This window comes from Pinus tabuliformis, chromosome X (assembly GCF_031772625.1).
Source record: "Pinus tabuliformis cultivar Carrire ecotype Pingquan chromosome X, CPIR1, whole genome shotgun sequence".
NCBI lineage: Eukaryota > Viridiplantae > Streptophyta > Pinopsida > Pinales > Pinaceae > Pinus > Pinus tabuliformis.
The window spans coordinates 1,066,712,780-1,066,724,578 of NC_142308.1; the positions used below are offsets into that span (position 1 = coordinate 1,066,712,780).

Below are 11,799 nucleotides of genomic sequence, written 5' to 3' on the forward strand. Positions count from 1 at the left end.
CCACAACTTGACCTTCCACTAGTTCCTCCAATAGTTAGAACTAGTTTAACTAACCATAACTCAATTTAATAATCGAGTTTAGGCTTCTGTGATCCATATCAACATAGAGAAAGATTTTGGCGAAAATCACATGGAACCTCATTTGTCGACGAGTTTCGAACCAACTAGTGTGGTTCATCGTCACGATCAACCTTGAAACCTGCAAGCGAGCCCGTTCAAACTGACGAACTTTGTTTGCAGTGGCTTCTCCGTGCAGGGATTCAATAATCGAGTTTAGGCTTCTGTGATCCATATCAAGATAGAGAAAGATTTCGGCGAAAATCACATGGAATCTCATTTGTCGACGCGTTTCGAACCAACTAGTGTGGTTCATCGTCAGGATCAACCTTGAAACCTGCAAGCGAGCCCGTTCAAACTGACGAACTTTGTTTGCAGTGGCTTCTCCGTGCACGGAAAAGGAAAATTCGAGGACGAAAATCCAAGATGTAAAAGTGTCACAACCAAGAAATTTTTGAATGTGCTTCCATCCAAGCTAGATAATCAAAGTTGTACAGATTCATATCGAATTTGACCAATCACCTCCACCTAATTCTATGATCTTACACTTTTCCATAGTCTTCATTATTATGTCTTGAAATTTTATAAAATTCATATGGTACGCTGCTTATTTACACTCTTCATCTTTATCGTCACATTTATTTTGTCGTTGTGTATGAGTTACATTTAAATGTTATTACTATATCTATATATTATAAAGTAAATACGGTTTCTGTTTATGTTTATTTAAAAAGATAATAATGCGGTAATTAATTCAAATTCTTTATGTTACATAAGAAAATTTGGAATTGTTTTAAGTGTCATTTTTCTTAGTTTCTAGTGGATTTATGGCTAGAATCTGGTGAAAAATTTTGTGGTGAAATTTTGAGTTGTGTTATTTAAATTGATTTTTTCACTGCATATTAAAAAAATTTGGGGCATTTCAATTTTGCAAAACTAACTAATCAAATTTGTGATTTCAATGGATTCCTATAAGAATCTAGATAAATTTAATTTTGCAAAGCTCACTAGTCAAACTTGGAATTTCAATAAATCCCTACCAAATTCTAGACAAATTAGAGTTGGCACGGGCCAGGTTTCTGCTTAATGTGCGAATCAGCTGAGGAAAGCAACTATCACATGTTCTTTCACTGCCAAAAAACTCTACAATTATGGCATGTACTGGCATACTTATATGGTTTCCCTCATGTGTCTCATGCATCTATACAAGAAGCATTCGTTTGGTGGAGTGGGCAAAAAGATTCCTGGAGGCCAATAATTATTATTGTCCTTTGGTGCGCATGGAGATGGAGGAACAACATAATTTTCAAAGCCAAGAAAGAGCCTCTCATGGCAATTCTACAAAATATTGTATCCTATACCTTGCCGGCAAAGCAATACAAGCGGAAAAATGCTAATCGAAAAGAGCAAGTATATAATCACTCAATGTTTCCAAGAATGTATTTTGACGGTGTTGCTCAACAAAACTCGTGGTTGTGGGGTCCACATCATCATGGACGAAAATCTTCAATATCTCATTTCATGGAATGGGGGAAAGGGCTCAAACTGCAAAGTTAAGGCAATGGCTCTAGTGGGTCTTCTTGCCTTTTGCCTCTTCTTTAATATTCAGTCCGTTTCAATTTTTGGGGATTCCAAAATCCTAGTTGATCATGTTCTGGGAAAGTGTCACATCAGGAATCCTCACCTTGCAGGATGGATGGAAAGAATCATGTATCTTTGGAGGAACGTGAGAGGATGCTCCATTCAAATATTTATAGATCCCAGAACCAGCAAGCATACATCTTATCAAAGGAAGGTCTTTTATCAAAAACAGGTATCTGGAACATGAAGGTAATGTTTGACGAGGAAACTTTCTCCATCCAGGAGTTTTTCATCCCTAGTACTTAATTTACTTCTTGCTACTCTCCACGTATGCACTGTTATTTTGTTCTTTTGCTTTATCTCCTGGAATATGTTTGGTTTATGAATGGTCGAAGTATCTTTTGAACAAGATTATATTCCAGAAGATCCTAATTTCATGTGCTGTGTAAAAAGTTCTATATATGCAAGCTGTATGACAGCTCAAAATGCTATCTTTCTAGATGGACATTTCATCTAGTCTAGTTTTTGTTTAAACTCGAATTTCTCTAGCTTTTAAAAGTGTTATGATGTACTATCTGTTTTCATTATATGTCTCATATAATACAATCATGCTTTTTTCGCTCTGAAAAAAAAAAAACTAAAAAAAATTAATAAAAAAATCACAATTAAAAACTAGTCAAATTCTTTTATGAAAGATATAATACACCAAATTCTCTGCACCAAAAAAAACAAATTTTGTGTGTTCCTTTCCCGTTGCGTGAAGTCTTGCATGGTAAATTGAATAATTACTACTCCGACGTGGGTAAATGGCATGAGACTGTGAAAAGATTTTGTATACGTCACACGTAATAGATTTGGAAGAGGTAACAGGCAAGCCTACATCGGTATTCTCTGTATAACTTTTACTAATTCATTAATGGCAGGATTATTCGTATTCAAAAGGTAATAATGGGAGAGTAGTATATTGTCGAAAGCTACTGCTGGCAGGGTTGCAGTGCAATGGGAGAATCAAACGCCCATATGTGTCTCTTGACTATGTAAGACCGTACTTCAAACTGCAATATACACAGATTTCTTTGAAGTACAATCCTGCAATTTCCAGTGTAATTGAAGATTTCTTTGAAGTACAATCCTGCAATTTCCAGTGTAATTGAATTTTAATCAGTGTATTGTTAGAGGTATTTTGGGTAAGATTTTGATAAAATCAGGCAGGGATTTCTGTAAATATAGATTACAGCTGTCAAATTTCAAAATTTTGGGTGCCTGAGTTTTTTGATGGAGTTGAATCTATTTCTACCCTAAAAAAGCTTTATCCAAAGATTTTTTTAATTATTTTTGCCCGCCACTTTTGATGATCTGGACAATTCCTGGGCTCGGTAAACCACTCAGTTAACTATGCCTTAGTCTAACCAGACTGTTTTTTTGCCCTGAAAATCATGGAAATTCGGGCAAGACTTTGATAAAATCCCACAGGGATTTTTGTAAACTCAGGGTATCACTGTCAAACTTCAAGATTTTGGGGGTCCTATAAATTTTTGATGGTGCTGAATCCATTTCCACCATAAAAAAACATGATTCAAACATACTACTACAAGATTTCTTGAAATTCTTTTGCCCAAATTCAAACCACTTTTGATCATCGTGACAATTCCTGTATATAAATTCAGTAACCCAATAAAAAATTTATAACACAAACTTTAATTTAACGTCTCTACCTAATTCTCAGCCAATTAGATTGAAAAACATCTCTACCTAATTCTATGACCGTTAGAATTAAAAATATGGGAAACAACCTTCCAAAAGACATAGCAGATGCACATGGGCCGTCACATTAATCCAAATTACAACCTGACATTTCGTTTACAAGTAGGCGCAAATCGGCTGGATTTCAAAATGTACAGTACAGTTATTATAGGCTCCAGGTTGTATGACAGCTGTCAAGCTGAGAGGTCCCAGTAAGAAGCACAAATTAAGAAGGCCCGTTGAAGGAGAAATCCATGAATTTAAACTGAACTGGCCACGACGAGCAATGAATCCTGAAATAAAAATGTTTTTAGTGTGTTTTTTTTCGATTTTTTGGTGTTAGAATATGGTAGAAAAATTTAAGATGAAATTTTGATTTGTGCTATTTAAAATAGTTTTTTTATTTTATATATGTATTCAATATCTTTAAAATTCTTTAGAGCATTTAGATTAGGGAAAAGTTGATTTCAATAAATTTTTGTTAATTTTTTGAAAATTTAAATAAAAAAACCCAAAAAAAACTTCCAAAAAATCAAACTAAAAACAACTCCCTTAAAAAAAAAATTCTTTCCCACGGACTAAGACATTGAACTTTTCCCGTGATACTAAACTGACACAACATAAGTAATTCTGATGCCAACGGGTGCATGGACAAATTTGAAGTGGACACGTGGCCAACATTTACCATGGTCCCATTCGTCATTGACTGAGGAAAATGGTCAAGAGTCCCTTCCCCTTTACAAACGCATTTGGTTTAAACATATTCCGAAAATGGAAATTTTGTTTGAAAAACTATTTAAATACATCTTTAAAATTAAAGATTTACAAGGTTATATATATAAACTCAATATAAGATTACATTACAATAAATATTATTTATTAATATTGATGGACGTAAATGTTATAAAGGGAAATGCATATAGTGGGAAGATACCCTATTTTGTTGACCAGAGTCAAAATTTACCTTTTATGGGATCTTCTTTCGAAGCTTGCCTGCCTTTTTAGTTATATCTCTAGGTTAGGTTAGTGTATTGGGATTATCTTTATACACCTCTTATGTGGCAGGCTTTATTTTTATGAAATGCCTTTGCTTCTTGAATGATTAAATTATTTCCTTCCTTCTTACTTATTCTTATCAAATAATTTGATAAATATATTATATATTTAAAATTTAGGATACATATTGACGCAGGTGCGCAGGATTGACAGAGGAATCCGCAGCCAGGGGACGGTTCCTCAGTCGGGGGACGGAATCCTCAGACAGGGTCTGCGGTTCTTTCGGCTGAAACGATTTTTTTGCAGCTTCGTTGTTTTTTAATACGAGAACTAGGGTTAAAACCTAGCCGACAGTACTGAACGGGATGGACGAGACAAGGGGGGGGGGTGCAAACCCCTCCTTCAAAAATATAGTGATGGGAGAAACCAGTTCAGAAGGGATTCCAAACGGAAACAAGGAAAACCTGGCCCCGGTAATGGGCAACTTATGGCAGAAGCGAATGAAAGGAAAATGCCTTCCTCGAGCTCAGAAAAAACCCAGGTATGTCATTCCCTTCAATAAACTGGAGGAATACAATAGCTATATGAAGGATCATGCATTAATCTGCAAATTTATCGGCTATTGGCCTTCAGAAAAGGAGTTAAATAGATGGATAGAACAGCGATGGAAACCCCGGGGTCATATAGATCTTAAACTGGGAGCGCAGGGTTTCTTCACTGCTATCTTTACGAACCTGGAAGACAAGAACAGAATTTTTGAGGAAGGGCCGTACTTCCTGAACAATGCAGGTCTGTTTATGAAGCATTGGGAAGAGCGGTATAACCCTGACAAAGAAAAACTAATGGATGCCCCGGTGTGGGTTAGGCTGTTTGGGTTACCCGATGAGTTTTGGGATCCGGAAATCTTGGAAGGAATAGGAAACTCAATAGGTAGCTTTGTCAAGACTGCAGAGGCCACCAGAAGAGGAAAGTATAATGCCTTTGCCAGAATTTGTGTTTTCATGAACTTGGCTGAACCACTCCCGGAAAATATCGAATTGGAATACCATGATGAAGTCTGGACGCAGCCGATTGATTATGAACACATCCCCTTTCGATGCCGGAAATGTCATGAGTACGGCCACCTATATAGGCAATGCCCATTGAATAAGGAGGAAGGGGGGAAGTCAGATAAAGATAGGGCAGCAGACAAAGAGGAAGGCTTCCAGCAAGTCTATAGAAAGAAACGGCAAAATAAGGAAAACCTGAAACCCAAATCGCAAGAAACATCCAATACAATAAAAAGTCAAAATAAGTTCCAGGCGCTGCAAGATGACGCGGAAGGGTATGAAATAAATTTGAATGATGATGAAGATCCAGAGAACTCGCCCATGGAGATTTCCCGAGAAGAGAAAGAGAAAGCAAAAAGCCCAAACAAACCAAACAAGGAACAAACAGAGGAAAAAGAGGCGGAAGAAACAGTGGAATCGCATATGGAAATTGAAAACCAAATGGAAAATGAGGCCGAAGAGGAAAAGTTAATGAAGAGACTACTCCAGGAGTGGAAGTATCTGGATAATAGATTTATACCAGAAAAACAAAAACAGTTATTCAAGGAAGCTTTCCAGAAATACAAGGAACGGAAAGGGGAAAACCTGGAAAAACAAATAACGGAGGTTGGTGAGCAGCAGAAAGAAATGCTGGAAATGGGCAATGCTGGCAAAAGTAGCAGAAAAAGAGGTCGGAGAACGTTAAATGAAACTATCCAATCGGTGGGCGAAACATTGATCAACTCTGGTAAAGTGATACCTCTGTCAGAGGTATTCTTTCCTTCCTTCCAAAAGTTTTAAATGATTATTGTCAGCTGGAATATTAGGGGCTTGCATAGTAAGGGAAAGCAAAGATATTTGAGAGATAAACTCAAAAAAGAAAAACCTAGCATTTTGATACTGCAGGAGACTAAAATTGGGGTACACCAGTTAGAAGAAATCATTGAAAAAAATAGATTGAATTATAAAGTTATGGGACAGGATGCCATAGGAGTTGCTGGGGGAATAGCAATATTGTGGAACCCGAATGAAATCCTTCTAGATAATTGGACTAGCATGCATGGAATCTTGACCGGGCTGGGCAGGATAGTGGGGACCAAGGAAAAGGTGGTCATTACAGGTGTTTATGGACCCACAAACCCTGGAGAAAAAGAAAACTTCATCAGAAGTTTAAGAACTATCCGACAACTTTTTTCTGGGCAACCTTGGATCATTGGAGGAGACTTCAACTTAATCAGATCCCTGGAAGAGAAAAAAGGTGGGGTTAGAAGGCTGGATCAGTTCATGGATAAATTTAATGAGATGATAGAGGACCTAAGAGTAGTAGATCTTAAAACCATCAATGGAGTCTATACATGGAATAATCGAAGAGGAGGCAAGAACCAAATTGCCTCAAAACTGGACAGATTTTTAATATCTGAAGACATCTTGAACAAGGATATCTTTGTCGAGGCCAAGATTATCCCCTCCTTGGGCTCGGACCATTGGCCAATCCGATTGGAAATCGACATTAAAAAAATCCAGGGTAAGAAGCCATTTCGTTTTGAAGCATTCTGGTTACGGGATCCGAATTTCATAAAAAAGGTAGAAGAATGGTGGAATCAAAGTAGAGTGCAGGGTAGAGGAAAGATGCACACGTTTCATTTAAAATTGAAAGAATTGAAGATGAAGATTAAGAAGTGGAACAAAGAGGAATTTGGCAACATCTTGGAAGATAAGCAAAAACTAGAAAAGGAAATGGAGGATCTCCAACAGAAAATAATTTTGGAAGGCAGGGCTGAGGAAAGCATCACCAAAGAAGGGATTCTGCTGGGAAGAATGGAAGAAAGACGAAAGCAAGAGGAAATTCTATGGCGACAAAAATCTAGAATTAAATGGCTTCGGGAAGGGGAAAGAAATACAAAATTTTTTCATCAGGCAATGGTTAAGCATAGACAGGGAAACAGAATTCTTTCCATTAAAGGGAATAATGGTATAAGGTTGGTGGAGCAAAAGGAAATTGAGCAAACACTAGTGGATCATCATAGAGGAATCCTTTCTGAACCTCAAGTAGATCGAGTGAGAGCTATCCAGGAGATCTGTACTGCTATACCTAGACTAGTTACGGAGGACCAGAACAAAGCCTTAATGAGGGCGGTTACTTTGGAAGAGCTGGAAGATACAGTGAAAGCAATGAGGAAGGGCACAGCACCGGGCCCGGACGGCTTTACAGTAGATTTCTACCAGGCTGGCTGGCATTTTCTTGGAAAAGACATACTGGATTTGGTAGAAGAGTCAAGGGTGCAGCAGAAGGTATGGCCGGCTCTTAACTCAACCTTCTTTACTCTAATTCCTAAAGGAGAAAATATGGAGGATGCTAATGGCTTTAGGCCGATAGCTCTCTGTAATGTAGTGTATAAGATCATAACCTCTCTAATTGCTAGAAGATTAAAACCCTTGCTGGAAAGTTTAATATCGGCGGAGCAAACTGGTTTTGTGGAGGGGAGGCAGATCTTGGATGGCTTAGTTGTCTCTCAAGAAGTTATTCACTCACTCAAAGATAAAAAACGAAAGGGAATGATGATCAAGCTTGATTTATCCAAGGCTTACGATAGGCTTAACTGGAGGTACCTGGAAAGAGTTCTGGAATGTTTCGGTTTTCACAAGAGATGGATTACATGGATCCACAATCTCATTTCTTCCCCTAACTTTTCAATCTTAGTCAATGGAAACCCTTCGAACACGTTTAATGCCTCCAGAGGTATCCGTCAGGGTGATCCGTTGTCCCCTTTCTTGTTTATCTTAGCAGCAGAGGGTCTAGGAAGGTATATTACTCAGGAAAGAGCAGCTCACAGATTAAAAGGACTTCGCTTATGGGGAGACAGACTTCCTCTAACGCATCAACAATTTGTTGATGATATAATGCTCTTTGGAGAGCCAACTGTTAAGGAAGTCAAACATCTAAAGAAAATTCTAGACCTGTTTGCTGAGGCATCGGGACTTGAAATTAACCGGGATAAATCGTGTGTTTTTATCTTCAACACGGCGGATCAAGTGAAGACTCACCTTATTAGAATTCTGGGCTTCAAAACGGGTGAACTACCTACCAAGTATCTGGGTAACATGCTGGACTTCACGTCAAAAAGATTAAAGAATTGGCAGGGAATCTTAGATAGAATGAGGAAAAAAGTCTCGAGCTGGGCCTTTAGGGTCCTGAATATTGCTGGCAGAATTGTTTTAGCCAAATCGGTTCTTCAGGCTATACCTATTTATCCCCTTTCAATTATGGCGGCCCCGAGAGGAGTTTATGGGAAGATTAGAGAAATTATCAGAAATTTCATTTGGAGAGGGTCGGAGGAAAAGAAGAAATGGGCCTTAGTGGCCTGGAATCAGCTTACAGAGAGGAAAGAGAGAGGTGGGTTAGGATTAAGAGACCCAGAATTGCTCAATCAAACAATGGGAGCTAAACTTTGGTGGAGGTGGTTGCAAGGGGGAAATGACCTCTGGAAATCAATATGGAGAACAAAATATCGAATGCCAGACTCACAGGTAGACATTCTAAGACAAGAAGAAACGCCTCGCGGATCCGCTGTATGGGAATTGGCCAGCCAAAATAGAAACATTGTCGAGCAGCATGCGTTCTGGGAAATCAGAGGAGGGAATGAGGCTCACTTCTGGGACGACAAATGGCAGCAAAGAGAAAGACTGAACAATATGCAGAATCTTCATCAAATCAGAAGAAGAATTGAGGGGAATAGAACAAGTGTCAAGGATTATTGGAAACCTGCCAGCATGGATGACTGTTGGAGATCCTGGAAGGACCCGTTAGAGTGGGATCAGAATCTTAGTCCTGACATGCAGACGGCTTTCAAAAAGGAAATGAACTCAAGGAAAATCAGAGTAAGAGACGGAAAAGATATCCTACGCTGGGGTAATACCATGAGAGGCCTTTTCTCAGCTAAGGAAGCTTATTATTTGGTAAATTCTCACAATAACAATGATGGCCAGCAGGATTGGAGGAAAATTTGGGATCTAAATTGGTGGCCCAAAGTGACCACTTTCACTTGGTTAGCTTCGAAAAACAAAATCTTAACTTGGGACCGCATCCAGAAACGGGGTTTCTCGGGACCTTCGAGCTGCTATCTGTGTAGAAAACACGAAGAAAACAGAGATCATATCATGATCCACTGCCCGTTTATTAATCAACTCTGGTCTAATACCAAGCGCACCTTTAATAAACCTGGGGTGGAGGTTAGAGATTTTCTCGAAATGGTTTTCCATTGGAGGGAAGAAACTTTCCACTGCAAAGTCATACAGCGAGCCTGGAATCTTGTATCAGGTTTTGTAATATGGATGGCATGGAAGGAACGCAATGCTAGAATTTTCAAAAGTGTCAATAAGGAGCCTGAGGTAATCTGGGAGCGGGTGGTAGAGGCGATGAGAGAAACCATTCTGGTAGAGAGATGGCAGGACGAGGATTGGAAAGCAGATCCAAGGGAGCAAGAAATTTTGAACAGACTCAACCTTAAATTTGAGATGGTGCATTATCAATTAAGGAGAGAGCAGGACATGAGGATTAAAAGCCCAGACAAGTTTACCTATCCTAGGGGACAATTTATAAAACTAAATTTCGATGGGGCCTCTAAGGGCAACCCTGGGGATGCAGGGTTCGGGGGTATATTCCGTGACAGCAACAGACAAGTAAGATGGATATATGCCGACTGGGGAGGGAAGATGACCAACAATGAGGCCGAGTTCTGGGCTCTCCATACTGGATTGAGAATTGCTATCAGAAATGGGTACTCCAACTTGGAAATTACGGGCGACTCCCAAATTGCCATTGAAATGGTAAAGAAACTCAGGAATGGCAAGGGGTGGGAAAAGGTGACTAAGAGCTGGCGCACAGCAGGTATCGTACAGGAGATAGCGGATATGATTAAAAGAATAGACTACTGTATCTTTAATCATGTTAGAAGAAATGGCAATAAAACTGCGGACTGGCTTGCCAACTGGGGCAGCCGAGGCCAGCAAAGCAGGATAGATAGTCAGTGGAGGAATGTGGAGGCAAATAGAGAGTGGAAAGATCTGATTACGCTCATTAAGGTTGATCATGATGGTGTTATCGGGGATCACACTTCGATCAATGAAAGGGATTATTAATTGGCAGAGGCACGATCGAACCATGGCCAAAGTTCGATTGAATAAGGTGCTAAGTGGCATGCAAATCCACACAATGATGAAGCAGGAATTAAAAGGAGGTATTATGGCGGCAGAGGGGATGAGTACCAAAGATTACACATTTGATGCGATAATTAATAGGCATCAGCTGAGAGGGGAGATTAACGAGGCGTCAGGATACATTGCAGTGGACGTGATTACGGATGGAACGGCCGACGGTAGTGGGGTACCGGATCCGGATGGGAAGCAGCCGGGAATTAAAATTCGGGCCTCATCCTATGTTCACCATATTATAAATCTCCGAAGTCAAGAGAAACAGAGACCGAGAAACAACTACCCTTGCAGGATAATTCAGAAACATTTCCATAGTCTCCAGCAGAGGCATTCAAAGGGGGGAAATAATCAGAGAAGGAAGAGCGACAGGACTGCAGGTGGTATGGAAACTCGACAGAGAGGCCGTGGTGTAGGGGAGCGGAATGCAATTGATGAAGATCGGGAGCAAGGGAAGGGCAAAAGCCCCATAGAACGAGACTCCCCATTCATAATTTGGGATATAGATGATGATTCAGAAGAGGAAGACGTTGGAGTCTCTGGGAAAAGATTTAAGGAAATGCAAAAGAGGAGCTCGAAAGGTAGCACGCCCCAGCCGGAGACAAATTCGCCTATGCTGAATGCCTCTGATGATAGACGTTCGGGGCTTCGCAAGAGGGGTCGTCCACTGAGCAGTGGTCAAAGCAAAACGCAGAAGGGGGATAGGAACCAGAGCACGACAGAGCACGAGGAAGGGGAAAATTCTGGAAAGCGACAACAGCAATCTGCGAAGCCTAAAAGAACAGTGATGCACCAAATTCGAGAGGCGGAAAAGGCCTTTCAAAACAATGCTGACCCTGATATTCGTAGGATAATGCAATATCTTGAAGAGGAGGCCATTCAGGAGCAATCGTCAGACGAGATGGAAGAATGGGCAACAATCCTCCACGACCCGGGCCACACTCGTGGTCGCAGGACTCTGTTCAAGCAGTCCCTTCACATGTATTGGGTAATGAAAGGCTTGATGGCGAAGGCCTTGGAACAGGTTGCCAAAGAAATCGCTGATTTACTTCAGAAGAAACCGGATATGAGCAAGGAGCTAGGCTATATTCGTACAGCCTTGTCAAGACAGGAGGATAAAATGGATGAGATTCTTCACCTTCTGAAGAGTGAACGTCAGGATCCTGTTCAAGGAGACAGCCAGCCG

The 11,799-nt window shown here is 40.0% G+C and overlaps 1 protein-coding gene across 1 annotated transcript; it reads left to right on the forward strand.

The window, feature by feature from the left end:
* Window positions 1-4,793: 4,793 nt before the first annotated feature.
* LOC149143505 (uncharacterized) lies at window positions 4,794-10,544 on the forward strand. Its single transcript, XM_089451850.1, has 2 exons — window positions 4,794-6,176; window positions 6,312-10,544. The coding sequence occupies exons 1-2, from the start codon at window positions 4,794-4,796 to the stop codon at window positions 10,542-10,544; spliced, it is 5,616 nt and encodes a 1,871-aa protein (XP_089307976.1).
* The last annotated feature ends 1,255 nt before the right edge of the window (window positions 10,545-11,799 follow it).